Consider the following 24,069-nt stretch of genomic DNA (forward strand, 5'->3'; position numbering starts at 1 on the left):
CTTTGAGTCATTTCAATTATACACTGTTGCTAAAAATATATTGAGAAAATTAAGTAATACATAGTTTGAGACTTCTGTTCTTTACATATTAAACACAATGCATATTTATATGGCTACTGCCCATTCCTTGTGTACCATACAAACAAACAGTCTTGCTATCATCTCAAATTAACTTTTTTTCTGTTTGCTTTTGCACTTTTAGTAGTAAAGCGGCATGTCAGTGCAGTCAATAGTGTTCCATTTTAAATTCTATTTGGAATTTGTCCTCTTTGGAGTTAACATATTCCTCCTATTCTGTCTCTGATGATAAAATGACATATTAACCATGTATCCTTTTAACCATATTTTGAGGTTGTGAGGGGCCAGAATCTTTCCTGACATTATCGGACAGCAACCAGCCCGGAATGAGGTGCCAGTACATTGTAGGGCCCACACACACACACACTCTTACAAAGGGTAAATTTAGAATCATCAGTTAATACAGTGTATCAAATACCAAATAAACTAACATATGTCTTGAGAGCTGGAGTAGTAAAACTGCTTTACCAAAAAAAAAACCCATGCAGATGGAGGAGAAACCGCAAACTTCAAAATGCTGGATCCATGCGGAAGCAGTGCTAGCCTGCTCATTCTAGTAAGGCAGGGTTAATTCATAGACCTTGTTAGGTCAGTTGGTGACATTTTCTGTAAGCATGTGACTGACTGTGCTTTAAGAAGCACTGTCCCCAAAGCCCGGGACTTTTTGTTGTACCTATGTTAAACAAAAAAAAACGGATTTTCCTAATTATATTGAACAGGAAAATTAATTCTTTTATATTTTATTTTGTACTGTAAAGAATTGTATATTTTTTAAATGCTTTTATTCCATATCACGTATATATCTACTTCATCACTTCAGAGATTTTCTCAAAGGTGTTTTATACTTTCAACGTTAAAAGCCCTTCCTAGTCAAATTGCTATTATAAGCTTGTTTCACTCCTCTTTGGTAGATATTGCTGAGCTGGCAGATTGTGTCTAAAATATACTACTATGAACTCCTACAGATAAGCTAGTCATGGTAGCTATGAATTGCTAAATACACTTTAAGAATTGTTTTTCTAGCAGGTATTATCATTTCTGTTATTGTAAAGTGTTGCTTCACGTCATACAGTGTGAAATTGAGAATTTTTATCCAAACCATTTTAGGAATATGAAAATTCTGAAGTAAAAATCTAAAACAAAAAATCCAAAAATCAATCTTTCTGAACCATTAAACCTTCAAAAGACTAGAACATCCATTTCTTTAGTAAATAAACTCAATTTGTCATCTTAGGCACATTTTCACTAATATTTCCACCATGCTAAACTGACGATGAATACCGTATATCTTCTAGTAGTGGCCGGCTTCTTATTGACGCCTGTTTCCAATAAACGGCGGGTTTGAAGAGATGTCGCGACAAATAGACGCCGGTCTCTAATAGTAGCCGATCTCCTTTAAGCGCCGGTCTGTAGTAAACGCCGATCTCCAATGACCCACCGCATTTTTCGTACGCTAATCCTCTTTTCGTACCACCTGGGCTACCGCTCTCCTGCAGTGAATCATACGGTAAGTACCTTTTCGTGTCAAAAATGTTTTGTCGTCGGATGCTATCGAGGAAGCGAGAAAGTCAAAAAGAAATTTCTTTGTGTACATTTTGCCCTTTCATCTCCACATCAATCATAACCCTACAGGGAGGGCAGAGGTGGCGGAAAGAACATGAAAATGCCATCTTCGACACGTTAATCCTGATAAAACTGATTACTGCGCGACAACAAGGAGTACCTGTATTGCCATCACAAGAAGAGGAAGATGAAGAAGAACTGGCAAATAATGAAGCAATCACTACCTATTCAGACGACGAGTAGATGGTAAGTACTGTACTTTATTGTATCTTATCCAGTCTCATGTCGTAATGTATACGTATATGCGTGAGTTTGGAGCTTATTGCATTTCCTTATGTTCCGCAGGGGACTTGTCGGGCTGATGAGCGCTTTCGTGCGAAATTCGGACTGGTGCAGGCCAGTGCTGGTGGCATCATTGGCAAGAAAGTTGACGTCTACCGTACCTGTTTTTAATGCTTACGGTAGTACCATACTGTATACTGCTTTAATAAGACCGTACTGCTGTACTGATAATTTCATTAAATCCTAAAATGTTCGTCTGGTGTTGTTTCCTACGTTTTGTGACCGTAAATACGGTACCATACCGTATTTTACTGCCAAATGAACCCTGTTTACCCATCACCATTCCGTCTGCGAGGCGAATAATAGCCAGTCTCTTTTAAACGCCGGGCCGTCTGAATAATTTTTTGAATAAACGCCGGGGCTACTATTGGAAGATATACGGTATGTAAGTTTAAAATGTTATCTACATTTATCACTTTGTAGTGATAAATACAGTAAAAATGTAATTGGATGTCATTTTTAAACATATATCCTGCATAAACTGTAAATTGCAGGTATTGTATTCTTTTTCCTGCAAATAATATTAGCGTTCCTGAAATATTACAGACAAATTAAAGTAATAAGCTTTTTTTTTTTTTTTACTTTATTAGGCAAAGCTTAAGGAACATGCTGTAGCATAATGTCAAAATTTAAATCTGACAAGTGAAGTGGTTAGATTGCAAAGTTCTTATTTTGCCTTCCTCCAGGCCATCAAATATGTCTAATACTATTGCTAGTATTAGTGTATTTGGATGCAGCTTGTCTTTGCTCTGAATTGTCAATAATGTGATTTTGATCATTGGACTAAGTCACTCAGTTAGCAATCAGCAGAAGAGAAAATACCAGTGTTATAAATGCAAAGTAGAGATTCCTTTACAAGGAAACATTTATCATTTGCCAGGGTCAAATACGTTTATAATAGATTGGACAATTGAAATTATACCTTTCAACCATTTTGAAATGCTTAATAGAAATCAGTCTGCATTGCCTTATCCCCTGCTGGTTCCAGGATGAATAAACAGTTTAAAATATCTTGTTAGCAGTGAAAAATCACATGAGTATGCTATAGTCTACATTTTCCACATTGTTAAAACTTCCATGGGCTCTACTATTAATGACATTAATCTTTGTGAAGCCTGAGGAGAAAAACAGTCAACTATGGTGGGTTTTTCAGAGCCAAACAGATTTTGATGTTTAATAAAATTTTCCACATAAAGTTGACCATAAGTTCCCTTGCTTAAGTTCTACTTTTAATAATTTTGTGCAATAAATTCTATTTTAAATTACTTTCACTGTTGATGATTTTGGAAAGTTGTCATATGATCGCCACGATGGGCCCACTTATACAAACAGATGCAGGGCCCACTTATTGAAACACATGTACACTCAGGCAAGACCATATTGGAATCTGCAATTATCCTAATATTGACTTGATTGCGGATATTGAATTAAAACTAAGATACTCACAGAGAAACCCATGCAGTCATGAGTAGAATGTATAAATTCTACAAAAAAAATGACTGGATGCCGGATTCAAACCCAGACATGATAATACAATAACATTATATTCTGACACAAAGGTCCAACAAGAGTCACATACAGCTAAACGAAGGCATACTGTAGAATTGGAGCCTTTGTCTGTAGACGTTTCTTGCATATTATATCCCTACCTCCCCCTTCTTTGTTCTGTTCATCTATATGTACTTTTTTCATATTTTTTTTTCTAGAAAATCAATTTAAAATGGAGTGTGGGACCAGGATGTGAGGTTTATTATCTATGCAGGAAGAAATTGAATTAGATCATAAACAGAAACACTTTCCTGTTTCAGTACCATCTCTGGTCAAAATCTGATGTAGCCTGTTATTTCTCTCATTATATTTGCCCAACAGTGGTAAAAAGAACAAAAACTGTAGGCTATAAATCTACAGAACCAAATGTATGTTATTGAATTTTTAACAGTAGTTGAAAGATCAATTCCAAGAACTTGGGGTCACTTCTTACCCTACTTATATAATGACACTAAGAAATATTAACCTTTAGTACAGTGTAGGATTTCATTTTATGTCCAGGTCATAAAACATACAAAAATAAAGATTATGCTTTTGTATTTGAAAGTATTGTGAATAAAATAATATTTAGGGATTAATATGTTTCTTTATAAATTGTGAACAATGAAGGGTGTAAGGTTTGATGTCTTAAACTAAAATAAACAAGTTTAATAATACTTGATACCCACTGGAAGAACATCAGTTCTGCTGTGCACCTCTAAAAGCTACTTTTATTTATTTTATTTTAATTAATTTATTGTAAAAAGACCTTTTCTTTTTAACCTTATTATATTTTTGGGGGGATCTATATATCATTGTCTTGGGTGATTGAATATTCCCACCAAATCTAAATGGTCAATACTTTTGGCCAATGTATGAAAGTAGTTTAGCAGTTTAAATGAGTATAATCTTTAGATTGGCAAAAAAAAAGTGGTTTGACTTTTTCATAGTCACATTCTATACTTGTGATGGCTCCAGTTCTTACTGAATAACTAAAGAAATGTTAGACAAAATGGGCCAACACTGGAAATGCTCAATCAAAGGCTGGACAAACTGGTGAGGAAGGCAGGCTCTATTGTAGACACGGAGCTGGACAGTTTGACATCCGTGGCAGAGCATCGGGCACTGAGCAGGCTCCTGTCAATCATGGAGAATCCATCGCATCCACTGAACAGAATCATCTCCAGACAAAGGAGCAGATCATTCCTCCCCCACACTATGCGACTCTTCAGTTCCACCCGGGGGATTAAATGTTAATATTCTACAAAATTATTGGCTGTCTTGTCTGTCTGTTATACCTTCATTGTTATCACTCTTTAATTTAATATTGTTCTTTATCAGTATGCTGCTGCTGGAGTATGTGAATTTCCCCTTGGGATTAATTAAGTATCTATCTATCTATCTATCTATCTATCTATCTATCTATCTATCTATCTATCTATCTATCTATCTATCTATCTATCTATTGTGATAAGATGCTTCCACAAGAAAATATTTTCCACGCAAAATAAAGGTTCGTCCCCGTATATTGTCGTCCAGACAAATGATAGGAAAGGTTGATTCATAAACCTTTTCAGTACAAAATGAATGATCAACTGCAGACAAGATGGCGTTTATATAGCAGGATGGATTATGGGACAGGAAGTGACGATTGGAGGCGGGGAAACTGAACCAACGTCATCAGGATTGTTAAGAAGCAATGGATTGATGGAACCGGAAGTGACGTCATCAGAGTGAACCAGAAGTGATGTTGTGTCGGCCATTTTGAACCCGGAAGTCAAACTTCTTATTTTTCTTCAAATTTTCTGTAGGTGAAGAGAGATTAAAGTAAGCATCACGTGATAACCCTTTATCTCGTGATGTTTCACTCACCTTTGGGCTCTTTGACTGCCTCCAACTCGCACGTGTGTGACACTATCTATCTATCTATCTATCTATCTATCTATCTATCTATCTATCTATCTATCTATCTATCTAAATTCACTGAAAAGTTCAGCAGTATAGATGTGGGTAGAAGTAAATTTTTCTCAAAGAACTGTGATAAATGGAAGCAATATTATACTCTTAAAATCATAGTCCTTGTTATCATCTTTAAAAATAATGAATTTTTCTATTTAAGGCACATTGCAATTAGACACTATTTACTTTACAAGATTAATCAATCTATCTAGACAGATTTCATATAATATATATTCAGTTTTGACCATATTTGTGTATCAGCTCATACTTAACAAAAATTATAGAAACATTTTTCATAAAATCAGCTGGAGGTTCAAAGTACATCACTACGTGGTATTATGAATGCAAGTCATTGGAATTCAAGCAATGTTGTATTTGTTCATATTTTTTATGATAAGTAAATAAAAAGTTTGCCAGTGATTTGCACTTGTGATGTGTTTGTAGCAGAATAATCTACAGCCTTGATAGTAAGGCATAAAAAGCTAAACTTTCACAATTTCTCTAATTTCTCAGGTATATTAGTTCAACAAAAATTAATTATGTTACCCCAGAGACCAGTATAATTGACAGGCTTAGTAAGTTAGACCTGTGAAACCAGATCAAAAATGCATTTAAAATATATGCGGACAACAATTTTGGATAATCCACTGTGGCAACCCCTAACGGGAGCAGCCAAAAGAAGAAGATCATCAGTCCTGGTGTTCCCAAAAGAAAGAATAAAATTATCCATTACTTTTCTGATTCAAACTACAATTAATGTGGCATTATTTCCTCAAGGGTTATTTATTAATTTATTACTCATATTACAAAAATTAAACTCAAATTATTCCCAAGTCATCTCATTGCATCTTGACTTACTTTTCTTTAAAGATCAGTGGTGAGATACACCGTATTCTGTGGTCACATAGCCAGGTGCCTCTTAATGGATTCTGACACATTGAAAAAACTAATAAATACATTTTTCATATTGCATTTAGGACAGGCACATTGTTGCATTATTTTGCAAGAAAATGTGTCCAATAGTAAAATCTCCATCACTGTTTGTAAAAGGAGGAATCGATGACAGTGCTATGGTTGTAGAAATATCAAAACAATTGTGCGTGTATTTCTGAGTTTTATGTAACCTTATAAGGATAAATAAACTGCACATTTCCATCCATTTTTGGAACCTGTAGTTTTTGGGAGGCTTTATCAATTTCTTTCAGCATCATATACAAGAAAGGAATCAATCCTGGGTGGGATTTAAAATTCTACACAGAATAATAAAATAAGTGTTCCTCAGTTCATCAAGAAACATAGATATCTGACTGAAACCTTTATGTGGTCATTTAGTGGGCTATTATATCTGATCATTAAGCAAGGTCAAATTAGTTGAAGGCAGATAAAAAAACAACAAACTTGAGTTTCCAGGGCATATTGTGTCATATTTCCAGATTTAATAAAAGATCATTTAAGCCTCTTTTCAGAAGCCGTGCTTCCAGCCCAGGCATCAAATCTATTCCAGAAAGTGGCATTTGATGATTATGGATGCTACTGCACCTGCCAACATCCTGAAAGCTTCAGAGCAGTTCTTGAAAATGAAAATTACTGTATAATTAAATGTCTTTTCTTTTGTGGGAAAGAATCACATCCATCAGACCCAATATATTTTTGATGCTTTTATATAGTATTACCACTTTGAAAACGTATAAGTCTTGCATATACTGTACCTAGTTGTGTTTTGGTGTTTAATCAAGATGACAGTTACCAACACAATATTAATTCTGACCAGGCAATAGAACAGAATAAATGTTAGCTTAAGATTATGTCAATAATAATATTTAATTTTACATTTTGAAATTGTCTTTTTCTTGTTTGAATTAATATTGCATTTGTTTGTTAAAAATAATCAGTTGGATTATTTCTTGATATATACCTCAACTGTTGGTGATGGAACAGAGCCATTGACCTGAGAAGTATTGTGAATTAAATGTGATTAAATGTTGCCATTGGCATACACATTTTATAACATTCTAATTAGGGACACAGACTATTCCTTCAGTGTAACAATTTAGAGAATTTACCTATGCACAATGCAGCTCTCCAGACTTTATTCACTTTATGCTGTCAAAGGTATGTAGGTTATACGCTGCATATTTGTGTTTTCATCCCAGTTCAGATTGTGAGTGATAGCTGTGCCAAGAAATTTAAATGATTCCACAGTGTTGACAGTGACATCATTTATAACCAGGGTTGCTAGAGGTGAGGCTTGTCTGCTAAAATCCTCAATCATTTCTACTGTTTTCAGGGAATTCAAATTAAGATTGTTTTGACAAAGTCCATATGGAATTTATAGTGAGATGAACCACATACTTGACTGTTTGGAGGAGCAAATAAAGTTACACCACTGAAGGCTCTTTTATACTTCATGCTCAGAACACGTACGTGCCCGCATCATGGCTGCCACATGTTCATTTGACGCGTCCTTTGAGCAGATCCTCAGAAATTAACGTGACGCGTGTGCGAGTTGCAGTACCAGCAAAAAGTCGGGGGGCACAGTGTGCTAAAAGTTGGAATGTGATGTCAGAGTCTCTGGTTACTATCTACGTGTGACAGAAAGCCGCTTTGCAGCTCCGAGATCAATGTGTGTGCCTTGATGTTTGAATAGTTCAATGTGGTGAAGCAAAATGCCGACATACAAATGCAATCATGGTGCTTTTATATTCAAGCGTTGCATATTCCCGATCGTAATGACACGATACATTTTAAAAGTCTCACATACCGTCTTCTGTGCCATCTTTTTTTTCTAGGGCTTCCTCCTGACCTGACAGCAGCAGCAAACAGCAATAGATTGCCACACAGAACACATTAAATGTATCATATTCCAACTCTCTGCACATTTAGAATCCTAAGATTTATACTTGATATCACTTTCATGATGAAATGCATTAAAGTATATGTTATATTTTACAGATAAATCGTTAATTTCGTTTAAATAATAAATACTGTTAATAATTACACACATGGGATGACACGGTGGCAGAGCAGTAGCACTGTTGTCTCACAGGGAGTCACGTCGCTGGTATTCTCTGCCTGGAGTTTGCATGTTTTCCTTGTGGATTTCCACAGTGTGCTCCAGTTTCCTTCCAAAGATATGCAGATTTGGTTACACTAAAATGACACTAGTGTATGTGAGTGCTTGTATTTACCTTGCGATGAGCTGATGCCTATCCACGAATTGTTTCAGCCTCGTGCCCAATGCTTGCTAGAATGGACACATTCCTGGATTGATGGATTTAATCATTAAAAATCCTTTTCAGAGATGTTGCGGTAAGGTGTCATCGAAATTTAATGGGTGTTCCAGGCAATTCATAACACAGCGAAGCTGAACCTGCTCTCACCATGATGATATCTCGCACTGCCACCTGGTGGATTCCTCCAGATTTCTGTAAAGTACACGCACAAGTATAAACAGTAAAATGCTTGTGTAGCAGGAGCGTCCGCTGCAGCATGCATCGCTTCGTGTAAAGTATAAACCGGCCTAAGTGTAATTTGTTTGCTGTAATTTGTTGTTAGATTCATGTTACTGTTTCAATACCACATTCCTTCAGATGCCATTGCAAAAACTATTTAGAGTGCTTGTGTCTTGACAACTGGAAAATGTTAGCAATACATTTTGCATAGTTTTCTGTGATCACTTTCTATTCTCAAAACGTACCTGTTAAATGCCAGCTTTGTAGGATTTATAAAATCCTTTGCAAGTTTATAATGGGAAAGTGCTGGAAGCCTATTTTGATCTTGTTTCAATATAGATATAGATAGAGAGACAGAGTTTCAGATCTAGAAATATATATAAATATAGATATATATCTCTCTATTATTAAAAAAAATACTGGGACAGAGACTAGGGAGACAAGACACTTTAACATCCCGCGAGATAAGGCAATGAGACAACGTTTAAAACAAGTTCATGGACATCTAACCAAGCAGTTGTTAGAATGCTTTTGGAAGGCAGACATCATGTGTTCCCAGCTCTTAAAACAACAACAAGCAGAACACACAGTTTTCCAGCAGCAGCAGGAAGCCAGCAGATGATTTGACTGCTTCTCCTTAGCGTGCGTTCAATACACCATCCCCTGCCCCCTTCACAACGCATGCAGCAGAGATGCGAAATGGCATAAGGAAAGCTGCTCTACAGGCATTGAAATGATCAATGCAAAGCGCGACAAGCAGAAAATGCAGCTCACTAGCAGCAACAAGCTAGCAGATGATCCGACTGCAACTCCTTAGCTTGTGTTCAGCCTCACCTTCACAGCACGATGTGGCAGAGACACGAAGTGGCAAAAGGACAGCTGCTGTACAGGCTTTTGAATGATCGACATGCAGCGCAACAAAAAGAACACAGCTCGCCAGCAGCAGCAGCAGAAAGACAGCAGATGATCCGACCACTTCTCTTTAGCGTGCGTCCAGCCTCCCCCCCCTTCACAACGCAAGCAGCAGAGATGCAAAGTGGCAAAAGGACAGCTGCTGTGCAGGCTTTGAAATGATCAATGCAAAGCGCGACAAGCAGAAAATGAAGCTCGCCAGCAGATGATCCAACTGCAACTCTTTAGCGTGCATTCAGCCCCCACAACATGAGTGGCAGGAATACGAAGTGGCAAAAGGACAGCTGCTGTACAGGCTTTTAAATGATCAATATGCAGCGCGACAAAAGAACACGAAGCTCGCCAGCAGCAGTAGCAGATAGACAGCAGATGATCCGATGGCATCTTCTTAGCGTGTGTTCAGCGCCCTTCACAACAACAGAAGCATTATACATCCTGCAAGAAAGATTTAAACACGCACGGGGCCGGAAATAAAGGACAAGTATTGTTATTACAAAAGTTTTAAAGTAAAAGTGAAATAATGCATATGTAACAATTCCCATGCAAATTCCAATCTCTTTAAAAAATTGTATACCCGGTAAACTAAACCCGGAGTGGGCGAGTGAAACGAGCAGGGGGTGGAGCCCTCTAGTGTGTGTGTGTGTATATATATAATATATATATATATATATATATATATATATATATATATATATATATATATATATATATATATATATAGAGAGAGAGAGCTTTTAAATGGATTTATTGTGCCTTTAATGATTTTTGCATTCTGTCAATGCATCTGTAATTCCTACTAAATAACTGAAATGCCTTCTGTTGGAAACTAAACATCTAATGTCTTGTCTCTTTTTGTTGAAAACAATTAATTAGACAGCAGTTCTTGGTTATAACACTTGAATTTGTCACATAACCAAGGAGAGTAAACTAAATTGTACAACAGATATCACAAATGAAATTTCAAGTTTTGTATTGAAGCGTCTTGAAAAAGCTTTTCTTCTCTTATATTAATGAAAATAAATTTTAAAATGACAACATAATAGAAACTGTGTAAATTAGTTTTTTGTAATGAAATCCAGGGTAATATCTAAGATGGTTACATTCATGTGAAAAATCTGGACAAATAACTTTTTGTTAATTGTCTATGTAAAGTTAAGTTAATACAAGGAAAAAAACATGGCATACCTTTGCAAATCATAACACATAAATAATGCCTTTGTTGAATTTGACAGTTTAGAAAAAAATAACATAGAATATGACATGTGCAAAAGTCTAGGCACTTGTCTCAAAACTTGACTCATTAGGCCTTAGTCTAAGTCAGATGAAGACAGTTTAAGAGCTTGCTAAATTTAATGACCCTGTGAGGAACCAGGTGTTTTAGTCAGATGAAACAAAAGGTAAACTATTTTGCTACAATTGCCAAAGTTGGGTTTGGAATACAAAAATGAGAATAATTTGAAAAAAAGAATACTTAGGTAACTGTTAAGCATAAAATGGTTTATCATTATTATTAAAGATAACTGGGAGGGCAGTTGTTCAAGACTTCCAAACCACAGTGCGATGTCCAAGTACCTGCTATGTCTGTCAGTATTAAAATGCAAAATCAAAGAACTGTACATTTTCTGTCTAATGTAATAGACCTGGACAGTTGTCTGTCACATGGAAAAACTTTACATTTAAAGCTAACAAATTCATTACACACCTGACTTCAGCAACAAAGTTACTGGACTAACGAACTAACATGCTGAACATTCATCATGGCAAGTTGTTCGACAATCTAATGATTTTAATTATTAGGATTGGTTATTTCAATTATTCATGATGCAGAGTAAGGCAATTTCCATGTATTTTTGTCAATTTATCCATGTACAGGATTTGCGGTAGAAAAAGAATTATAGAAGAAAATTATTAATAGATTTGTTATTTTTAATTACATACTGATATTAATTTCAATATAATTTTGAAGCTCTTTACAGCAGTGAGGTTAAGCATTAAATATATATACTGATATATATTAAACTCCTTAAATTACTTCAAAACATGTTACACTAAAATTAATATAACCAAAAATAAATGCATTTCTTCAGTTTTGATTAGCAAAGTTAGCAAATCTACTACTAGTTTTATTTGTAACTTAACAAAATGTAACAATTACTTACATTTGCTCATCATAATTTACATCTGACCTAAAAATAGTTGGCTGTCTGTTTTCTTCAATGGGAGCCTCCTTTGATATACATGTTGGAGCCAAACTTTGATGTCTTGCATAAAAGAAGCTGGTTGCAGTGTCAAGGTCACAGCTTCAAAGTCAACCCAAACCACCCAATAGCAGTCTGCCATTCTTGCCTATGGCTGTGGGATACAGCAGCCTTTGAGAAGCACAGCTGCACAACCTGCACCAGACACAGTGATCTAACATGCCGGTTTTAACGTCCTTTCTTTATATTTTCTTCTTGTCAGCTTAATGTAATCAGAGTTAAGTCTTTGTAGGTTACATCTACCATGTGACAGATTGCATTCACCCAGTACTTCATTGTTATACTTGTTAAGTGTGTGCTTTAGTATGGCTTTAAAATAGTAAGTGCCTCTTATTTATGCAAAGATAAACTAGGAAAATATTTTCTCTTAAAGTGAGATTAGGCGAGACTTCCCAGCATAGTAAATAAGGCAATGTTCCTGAAACCAATATCAAACTTCAGCGGTTATTCTTTTGCCCACTTATTTATGTTGTATAAGCTGTATGTTTATAAAGATCTTAACACTTGGTACATTATATAAATTGACTTAAAATGAAAGTAAATCAATAGCTTAAATGCATTGCACCATTCATTTTTGTCACTGTTTTAGTATTTGAAATAGACATTGCTTACTACTGTGTTTATTCACTTTCATTTGTTAGGGAAATAGGCACAATGTGTTGTTAAGGTTTTCCAAACCTAAAGGCATTCATCTTATTTGTCTGGATTGCTTGTATTTATTATATCACTAGGGGGCTTTGCCCCCTGCTCGCTTCGCGTGCTAAACCCCCTGGCCTGCACTACCCGCCAGCCTCTTTGCTTCTCTGTCACTCCCGTATGTGGATTTCACTTTCACCAAACAACAAATCTTTTAATTCTCAGGGATACGCCTCTTCATTTGGAAGAAACATTACTTTTCCCTGATGGCAACACAAATTAGATGATCTACAAGTCTCCAGCTTAAAGTTTAAATATGAACAATATATTCGATCTCTTTACGCTGCTCCATTTTTTCACAGTAATAATTCCTGTTTGCGCTAATGTGATCTTTACTATCATTTTTCTGAGACTTTCGAATTTTAGTACCTTCATAGACTCTAACCTGATCTGCATGTATATCATGCCAACGTTTTTGAATTCTTTATGACTTTCTACTTTGTCATCTACTCTTTGGCTTTTATTTTCGGCCCTGGGTGTGGTTAAATCTCTTGGCACAAAGTCTCGCGGGACTTGTATGTATCTCTCTGAAAAAGTCATGTCTCGTCCCAGGCAAAAAAGTCTCGTCATATCAAAGGATTTTTTTATATAACAGAGAGACAAGCAGATTGATCCTAAATTTGAACATGGTTACCTGAAAGTTCATATAAATAATGTATAAAATATCTGTAACTGTAAATACTTATCCCTAAATTCTTCACACTTATTTCTTGTTTATAAATCACAGATTGCCTTAAATTTGTGTGCACAAAATGAAAGCTGACTATCTGAAAGAATACCCTCAAATACCCTTATATAGTAAGATTTAATGCCATATAAATGGCAAGAGATGTGACTATTTATTGAATGTTTGTACACAAGTCTGTTCATACACTGAAGGTAGTTGTATGGTAAATGGGTGCCATTTATTGAACAGGTAACTTGTTTGGAATCCTCTCCCAAAACCCTGCTCATAGGGTAAATTGATGCTCTTTGGACACATGTGAATGATAACTTTCATAAAAGCTGGTATGTTGAGCCTGAGAAAAGCCTGTTCCAAGTAACCTATGCAGAGAAGGAACTTGTACTTCCACTTAAGAGTAATAATAGCACCTAGTAGAGCTCTCAAGGGTGGGACAAAGGTACGGGGGAAGAACTAGCTGTTGATAGCTAGTAATGGTTCATGAGACATACTATACCATAAGTGAAAAAGTCTTGCTGATATCTCAAAAGATGCTCTTTCCATATGTGCTGTTGTATAAAACCCTCTTTTAAAGTAAGAGAAGCATTGGTTTCTTGATTTTTAAGATTTCAGTCCAATATACATTATAGAGCATATAGTATAAGGAACAACTTTCCTTGTTAAGTGCTTAATGATGAGGTGAGGTGTTCTACCTAAATGATAGTTGAAATAATGAGACATATGGTTTTGTTATACTCCTAAGCAAAATAAATTTAATGTATTTCATTACTGTATATGGCTTTGTTTAAATAGAATTAGTCCATCCGTCCATTATCCAACCCGCTATATCCTAACTGCAGGGTCACAGGGGTCTGCTGGAGCCAATCCCAGCCAACACAGGGCACAAGGCAGGAAACAAACCCTGGGAAGGGCGCAAACCCACCGCAGAGAATAGTCTTTTTAGTCTATTTTGTGTTAGTCTTTCCTATTCTCTCAGTACTCTTTCCTATTTAATAATTTTCAACTGGCCTGCATAAATATGTTAATATCATGCTGATTTAGTTTTTTCCTATTTTTGTTGTAGGGGTGTCTTTAGGTTTTAAGGTTTTCTTGCTTAATGTTAGCTAAGCCTAATGTGTTGTCTTTATTTATTTGTTTCTCAATTGATTCTACATAAATCTTGTACTGTCAGGAGAAAATGTACCTACTGGAAAAAAATTGTGCAAGCAGTAGCCAACTGATGCATGTGCACCAAGAAAAGTTTGTATGCTTTGTAAAAGAACGATTTCATGTGAGGTTTCATGAATCCCAACAATTCAGTTTTTAATGTATGATCAAATCTGTGGAATTTTAAAGCAAATTATAAATGAGGACTCTAGACATTTTTTTTATAGTAGCAATGTTTTGTCCATAATACAGATGTAGTAGCATACTAAAGAAGTTATGTAAGAGTTATATATATGGCGATAATTAAACAGTTTAATCAAACTTACAATAGCATAAACTGAAAATTACTAAAGCAACTAAACACTGTAGAATTCCCGTATTAGTCTTGAGTGGTATTTTATATTTCTCCTTTAACACAATTTTGTATATTTTTCTTTTAGTTTCTGCTTTTATTCCTTTCAGTACTTTATTTTTGTATTATTTCTAGGTAAACACAAACAAAAATACTGACCATTCAAAGTATGAGTCAGGAAAGGCTAGCTATTTAAAGTAAAACTGGAACCTGTATTATTAAATGTTTGAAATATAAAAGAATAAAGTTTTTTTGTAAACAAAATACATGTGTGGTGGTACTTGAGGTGAGTTTCCCATTTATGACTCTCATTGATTGAGCCTAAGACTGTGTTGAAACTGATAAAACTGTGTTGAAACTCTTAAATGGGAATACTTGATTTGTTACACACTTGTTTAGATGTTAAAAAATTGTAATATTTCAAAAGAAGTTTTATATATAGTAAAGTTTACAATTTAAATAAATAGACAAAGCCATATGAAAGGTGCCTTTTGGTGTTTTTGTACTGTTTAATACTAAAATTCTGCTCCATTTGATCTGTTTTCTAGGTTGAAATAGAGAAACTGGACTATCATCATTATCTGCCACTGTTCTTTGATGGTCTCTGTGAGACAACACATCCTTATGAGTTTTTTGCACGCCAAGGAGTTCATGACATGCTTGAGCATGGTGGTGCTAAAATTTTACCTGTCCTTCCTCAGCTGATTGTCCCCATTAAAAGTAGGTAACCTGGAGAATAGTGGCATGATTGGCAGAGCTTTAATAAGTTTTGTTCTTTATTCTAAGTTTTTTGTATTTATATTTAATTTTGTGCTTTGTTAGTTTAAACAAAAATCCAATAATGATAAAATAATTCTATGTTGTTATTATTATATGAGTTGATAGTATTACATCTATATGCAGTCCTGTACAATTGAACCCTTTTTCACTGTCATATATATCGGGCGTTTGGACTCTTTCTGTAACATTTGCTGATGTTTAATTTTTAAGCTTATGTGGGTTTGAGGTCTTTGTCAGCTTTCCAGTATTGACAAGTCCAGCAAATTATTTTACTTCACTTTAAGTTGACTCTTAGAAAAAATAATCTTAGAAATTTCCAGCATCTGAATCTAAAAACATGGTAACACTGATGGAAATTGATTATGGGCACGTTCAGTGCAAATATTACAAAAATGTGTTTTCACTCAGGGAACCATAGTACATGAAATAAGTTACTAACTACAATAATAGACAGTAGGACTTAGTGAACATTCAAAACTCAATGTGTTATTTAAGAGAAAATATGTGAATCTGATTGGCGAGCTTTGTAACTTTCTTGTCTTATCAAGATTTTTCTAATGCTCTATATGTTCTTTTTATGTAACTGCTACCTGTATCTCAAATGTAATTAATGTAATAATCTCAAACCCTCTTGATCCGGTTTATTGCTCTGGAAGAACTCGATGGCAAGGCAACAAAATAAAACACTTGAAACACTTGTGTGATAACCTAAAAGCCTCCAGGAATCAGTGCTATCTTAGCTGTTGCTAGATTAATTTTATTGTACCTATATAGATGTTTCAATCAAAGCACTGTTCTACAATAAGGCTCTTTTATTTACATTCATTGTTTTCTTCCATGATAAGTAATGCTTTTGATAGTTAACTCATTTTTGTTTTTTGGTTAGAATAAAAAAATACACATTTCTCTGTGATCAGATGTCAATGACGGAACAATAACTGACTGCAGTAAGCAGAAAAAATAATCAGATGTTAGTATTTTGTATTAATTCAGAGCAAATAAATAAAGTGCTGCTAATTTTACAAAGCTATGATTGCCGGTAGGTATGATGCGTTTCATTTTCTTTTTCTCATTAATCGTACTTTTATACTGCATTAATGATTAATTCATTTTACTCATGCCAATTGTAGATCCCTGTCACATTCAGCTGTTTCTAAACTCTTGTGCAAGTAAATAAGTGAAATAAATGACATGAAGTCTGCCAAGTGCCTTTCTTTGAGTTTTCATACTTGCCTATAGTCTATATCAGGGAGGATATGATGTATAATGAGAAGATTAGAAGGAGGATACCCTTCCTCAAAACTTGAATACACCTTCTCCTCTGTCTAAATTCATTTAATTCAACCTTATTTGAATTAAAGCACATTGCCATTTATGGGTACATTCTTAATAAAAGTAGCTGAATTGAATGTGCAATAGAATTTTAAATTTATATTTTTTAAGTTTATTATTATTAAAAGACACAATCTTGGTCATGCTCATCCACATTCTGCCATAGCATGCCTTTTTGATGTAAACTAGCTACAGTACATGGAAATGTAGAACATAACACTCCATCATGTTCAATATAAGGGCTTTTAAAATCAGCGTAACATTTACAATTCTGATGTCCCTCTTTGTCTTTTCAATCAGCTGTAACAGATAAAAACAATACTCTGAATTATGCAGGCAGGATAACATAAGGTAATGAAAACATAAAATGATACTCCTTTATGATAAGGAACCAGAAAGCTGAAATATGCATTGAATCTGAATGAAAAAGTGGTAACCTTAATTCTAATCAAAATTCATGCCATAGTGTCTATAATTTTAAATACAAAGGTTAAAAGACATTACAGTATTTTGTTCCTAGAGTCATACATTATTAAAAGTAAAGTACATAATTGTTTTAGTTTTGCTTGTGAAATAAATTTAGTTTATGGAAAAGCTTTAAACTTAAGTTGTCCTGGATAACAATTATTGCAAGATGAATTATACTTACATTATTACTGCATTACTGTTTTTCAAAGTTTACACATAAAAACATGAAACTTACTTTTTACGTTTTACCAAAACAGGCAAGAATAAAGCACATTAAGAAACAGGTTTACATTTCATAAATATTAAAATCATTTAATAATTCCTTATAACAACTGACAATATGTTTTTACATATACATGTGTATATTCACCATACTCATTAAGACATTTTTCATTCCCAAGACTTCACTATCTTTGCTGTTTTTATTGAAAAGCTACATGAAATTGGGGGGAGTGCTTGTGTGAGTCTTAAACACGTGAGTCTTAAATACAGTTGTTTTCCCTGATTACTGCAGGTAAGCGCTACATGTAATGGGTGTCTGCCATCACATGAGATGATTTTCAGTTTCTTGATTATCACCCCCAACACATACTTACCAAGCTATCCACATCAACTCCAATAATTTTACCTGCCTTTCTGGTAACTTACTGCAGCTTTTTAAATTTTGATTAATCAGACCACCACACCAGGCAACAGAGCTGAAAATGATAACAGCCTGGGTCACATTGCAATTTAAAGGATTGCACGAAATACCCACCCACTTTGAATAAGTTACAGAGAATAAAGAAGCACTCTGCATTTTTGTAGTGATTTTCCAATTTAGGTTAATATTATTGTGAATGTTTAGGTATAGACTCAGTAACTATTTCAGTCTTCTCCCAGAACAGTATGATGTGAACTTATGGACTTCTGCCTCCTATAGTCAAATATCATTTCTTTAGTCTTCTTGACATTCAAAATAAGAGTCATCATGATTGAATTATTGACTTTCTTCCTCAGCAAATATGTGTTCATTCAGTGGTGTCAGCCTCATACTTGATAGTAGATCAATGATTATAGTTGTGTTTTAGTTAGATGGTATAGAAAGTACAGGCAGTCCCCAGGTTACGTACGAGATAGGTTTGTTTGTAGAGTAGGTTTGTTTTTAAGTTGAAATTGTATGTAATTCGGAACAGGTACATTATTTTAATAAATGCTATTGTTGACCGACTGTAACCAAGTGCTGTGCCAATGAATGATGGAGTTTCACCTCTTTCTGACCTTTTTATTATTTCTACTTTATTTTCCATGATGGTGGTTTTTCTCTTTGTTACTATATTACCAGCACTTGCATCAGATTTGTGTTTCAGAGACATTGTTGAAGGGTGAAGACAAAAGGTTAAGATGAGCTCTTCTGCACAGCACTATACACGCTATCACAGTAGGAAGGCACCCCTCGACAGCACGTCTGGTGTACTGATGAGAGACAGCTTCCTGCTATGTACGTAACAGTACAAGCAGGCTTCCTATGGAGAATGAATGGGGGCAGCAAGGGGCGGTACACCACCCGCCCACCACACAGTCACCTCCACTTGCATACAGTTTGCTGCCTGCATCGTCAGCCCACCGAGAGCAAACAGGGTGCAGCCACAGGCAGGTAGTGATTCGCCCACCACCATCCCCATTCAACAGGCAGCCACCTGAGGCACACTACAATGCTGCCCCCCGCCGCCCCATTTACCCCAATGGTCTCCGTTCAGCCACAACCAGGTCACCGCTTGCAGCATCACCAGCTGCCCACCGAGAACGAATGGGGCAGTCGTTCGAGGGACACTGCAAGTCTGCTTGGTGGGAGGAGCAGTAGGAGCAGCAGTTGCGGTGGCATGGTGGGCGAACAGCAAACTGCCCACCTCCACCCCATCAAGCCTCTATCCTGCACACGAGTGCTTGCCGTGCACCCAGCTGCCCACTGAGAATGCTTGAGGTGCGGCCCCCACCGTTCCATTCATCCACCGGAGCCGCCCGAGGGACACTACACTGCGCGAGCAGCGAAACGGCCTCCTAAAGCCACCGCTTGCAGTGTCCCCAGGCCGGAGATGATGGAGCGGCAGTTACTGAGGAGCCTGTGTCGCCTCCCCCAGATAGATGAAGGAGCAGCTGTGGCCCCGTTTGTATGTCGTATGTCCGTAACTTGGGGACTACCTGTAAATAGTAAAGGAGACTGAACACAATCTTGAAGAGCTCCCCACAAATCAAATGAATGATTTTTGAAAAAGTGTTTTATACCTTAACTACCTGCGAGCAAGTTAAAAGAAAGACCTAAATCATTAATGTAACATATGGACTGACATTATTATTTGCTAATGTCTTAGTATTTGAGACTGGATAGTATTAAATTCTCACAGAAAATCCAGACATAGTATCCTAATATAGGAACTAGGCCTATCAAGACAAGAGTAGATATTACATAGCATAATTAGCAGTGCATCATCCACACTTAGTTTACACAGTAAGTAAATTGGTGGTTCCCTTGAAGACCCATGTCTGTGCCACTGTTTTTTCACCACATGTTTGAAGCATTTCATCAGAATGAAAGAGGGAGCTTATTGGCTTATTATACTCATTCTGATTTTTTGGCTTAGAAACCTTGGGAACTATGATAATTACTTTTTCCACAGTTCAGGCACCAGATCAACAACACATAAAAAAAATTGCTTAGGAAGAAATAGTCCTTATATACTGTCTTGGTCCACTGACCTGTTGGATTTGAACAGGATACAGAGATTTTTCCACTTAAACGTATATAACTCTGCAAGGTGACTGCAAGTCATTTGCCCCTAATTGATCTCATTTAATTACCTGGGTTTTTTTTCTCATTTTACAGTCAGAAAATCACAGCAGAATGATTTTTACATTTATAAGACAGAAGTATTTGTATTTTTGTTTGCTGAACTCTGTTTTGTTTTCCTTTTAAAATTTCCCATTTCTCTGAGCAGTTTGCTCTCTTAATTGTGTCCTAATAATGCTAGTTCACAATCAGCAGAGCACTCACCAAAGGCAACAACTTCAGTGTCAGACCCACTGATGACCTTATTAGTAAATAATTGATTAGGTAACTAGAGTTCCTAGAAATGCAGTATGAAAATCTTGATTATGATGAAATCCTTAAAACTAAGAAAAAAACAGTATATTATACCCATTTAACATACATAAATGCTTGGTATGTTCTAATAGAAATTTACCATACGTAGTTTTGTAATTTCTATGGTAAATTTAAAAATAGAAGCTGGGAAGTAACAGCTTGTTTAATTAGTATAAGAGACCAAATGAAAACAGATAGTTGGTCTGAGGAAACACTTGCATCCACAGGGCTTCTCAGGACTTAGATTCAGAATCAATGATTTATGTTATTTTTACAAAGCAGTTATCTTGCTTCATAATTTTTGGTACTGAAGTCATTGGTTGCAAATCATGAAAAGAGTCTTCTCATTTCTCAGCAAAGCGCTTGTGGTCCTTTTCGTTAAGAAAAGTCACACCTTTTTTGGCACCCAATCTGGTAACAGTTTTCAAATATTTTCATGCTTGCTTTGTATGTCCTTGTAGAACCAACTGTTTTTCTGCTTCATTTTCCAGTAGAGCATTTTGTTTTTGCAAAAGTGCATTAATACCATTGGTGATCCACAGTTTAACATTTGGGAACACTTTTGTAGCTTTCTTCTTTATGATCACCAAAATTAATATACTTCCCCACTGTATAAGTAGCCTCATTTAGTGTCTGTGAGAATGCCAGCACATGCTACAAAGTGCAGGATAAAAGCGCTCCTTCAACTCTGGTATGTGTTTAGTGCTCCAATGTTTTTGTATGACCAGTTTTTCTTGTTTACAATTTTTGCTTGTAAACATATTGATACCTCATTTATACTACCATGTTGAGAAATTAGGAAAACATGCCATTGGAACAGTAACTTACGGTTCATAAAAGAGAATACTAATTTATTACTAGAATTAGATAGTGAGTCAGTGATGTATTTCATGTAATAATCAACCCAGTCCCATCATTCTTCCACATTCCAAAATTAATACATACCTGACAACAATGTACTAACATGCAATTGAATGTTACTATCAAGATACAGTCACCAGTGCTGAAGGTGACCCATTGTTTTAAATGTAAGCATTACATAGCAGTGTGTGCAGTGAAACTGACACCACCCAATAATGCACTAACATGAAATTTAGTGTAAATGTTGAAATATAGTCACCAATGCTGATGGATATTACAGCTGTTATGTCGCAGGTGTTACGCAGTAGTATATAGAGCTAAATTCTTTGTCACTCTAAAGATATATTTACTTATTTTTGGCCTTCCAGACAGTGATGTAAATTACCTTCTAAATTGTGTATTCTTTGAAAAGTCTTCTCGCTGCACAGTTTAAGACCTTTTATTTTCAGAAATAAAACAGAAGAAAAGTAAAATTCAGTGCACCTAATATAGAGTGTCATACTGAAGCACAACATTAAAGACATCTAATATGCTAATTTTACAGTATTTCTTAACAACATCTCAAAAATCCAGTTGTTGCCTCAGATGCACTTCATTGAACTCTTGGCTATGCTATCTAGAATTATATGAATTCTGGAGGTCTGGAACATTGTTATTGGTACAATCAATTTCAAACCATCTCTGAAAAAGCAGCATGCCTTTTCTTGAAAAACAAGTAGTTGCATAACATCAAAATCGTCTGCTTAATTTTGTGTAGGTCCTACTTGTGCTGCCAAAACAGCTCTGACCCATCAAGTCAAAGACTCCATAAGACCTCTGAAGGTATCTGTGTTATCTGGCACTAAGACGTTAGCAGCAGATCCTTTTATGTTGTGAGGCAGGGTCTCCATGGATCAGACTTGTTTTTCTAGCATGTTCCACAGATGCTGGATCACATTGAGATGTAGGGATTTTGGAGACCTGTTCAACACCTTCATGGCTTTGTTATATTCCTCACATCATTCCTAAAAAATGTTTGCAATGTGGCAATACAGGTTATCCTGCTGAAAGAGGCCACTGCCATCAGGGAATGCCTTTGTCATGAAGGGGTGTATGTGGTCTGTAGCAACTTTTAGGTAGGTGTCACATGTCAAAGAAGCATCCATACAAATGCCAGGATCAAAGGTTTCCCAGTAGAATATTGCCCAGAACATCACACTGTTTTTGCCAGCATGCTCTGATTTCACAGTGCATCCCGTTGCCATCTCTTCCCCAGGTAAATGACACACACACACATCTGGCCATCCACTTGATCTAAAAGAATATGTGATTCATCATTGGGATTAATAAAGTATCTATCTATCTATCTATCTATCTATCTATCTATCTATCTATCTATCTATCTATCTATCTATCTATCTATCTATCTATCTATCTATCTATCTATCTATCTATCTATCTATCTATCTATCTATCTATCTATCTATCAGACCACCTTCTTCTATTGCTCCATGGCCATTGATCAGCATTGGCACTCTGATTGGTCTGTGGCACGCTGCACCACACATCATTGTGTGTTCTGATACCTTTTTCTCATGACCAGACATATGTGCTACAGTATAATTACAATAAATTCAGCAATTTCTGCTGCAGTAGCTCTTCTGTGGGACCAGACAAAACATTCTACCCTTCCTTCTCAACGGTGTATCAGTGAGCCTTGGGCACCCATGACCCTGTCGCCAGTTCACCAGTTGTTCTTCCTTTGACCACTCTTTACAAGTACTAACCACTGCATATTGGGAATTCCTCACAAGACCTGCCATTTTGGAAATGACCCAGTTGTCTAGGCATTACAATTTGGCCCTTGTCAAAGTCGCTCATACCCTTACACTTGTCCATTTTCCCTGTTTCTAATATTCTAATAATATGCTGCCTAATATTTCCTAACCCTTGACAGGTGCCACTGTCACAAGATCATCAATATTATTCATTTCACCAGTCAGTGGTTTTAATTTTTTGGCTGATCAGTGTATGTTAACATTAACAATAAGCTCACAGTATAAAGACTAAAACAATAAACAAACTGCTTGGATAAAGACTGCTTTTAATGCACTATACTTTATTTTCAGTTGAAATGTACATGAAGTCATTAAGGAGTGTTGTAGAAAATTAGTCTTTTTATTTAACTGCTTATTAAATAAATAAATAATGTATATTAAATAAATACACAAGACTTCCCCTTTACACTTTCAATCAGTTAGCCTGCTAGTAGACTATGCTGGCTGACATTGTCAGGTCACCTCTGAGAACTCCTGCCCTATTAAATGCCAAGTGTGCAATGCCAGACTTTTTCTAGTGCTTTATTTAAAGAGAGCAGCTTACACATCTGAGCCTGTCATCTAGCATAATTGCTTTCTAATGTGCCAAGTACCATTTGCACATGGCAATTTGCAACCTAATTTAACAAAAAACATTCAAATATTTAGGTGAATGCAACACATTACCCTCTCTAACCTCTACTACAAAGCACTTGGCATGTTTTACATAATTTCAGATGTGAA

The 24,069-nt window shown here is 35.8% G+C and overlaps 1 protein-coding gene across 1 annotated transcript in view; it reads left to right on the top strand.

Annotated features, from left to right (window-relative positions):
* Positions 1 to 24,069, top strand: part of pacrg (PARK2 co-regulated) — a 228,888-nt gene that overhangs the window by 90,536 nt on the left and 114,283 nt on the right. Inside the window, exon 3 of the mRNA XM_039739942.1 lies at positions 15,516 to 15,687. Coding sequence (XP_039595876.1) covers positions 15,516 to 15,687 — 172 coding nt within the window. The remainder of the gene's footprint in view (positions 1 to 15,515; positions 15,688 to 24,069) is intronic.

Source organism: Polypterus senegalus, chromosome 17 (genome assembly GCF_016835505.1).
Source record: "Polypterus senegalus isolate Bchr_013 chromosome 17, ASM1683550v1, whole genome shotgun sequence".
In the NCBI taxonomy this organism is placed as follows: Eukaryota; Metazoa; Chordata; class Cladistia; order Polypteriformes; family Polypteridae; genus Polypterus; species Polypterus senegalus.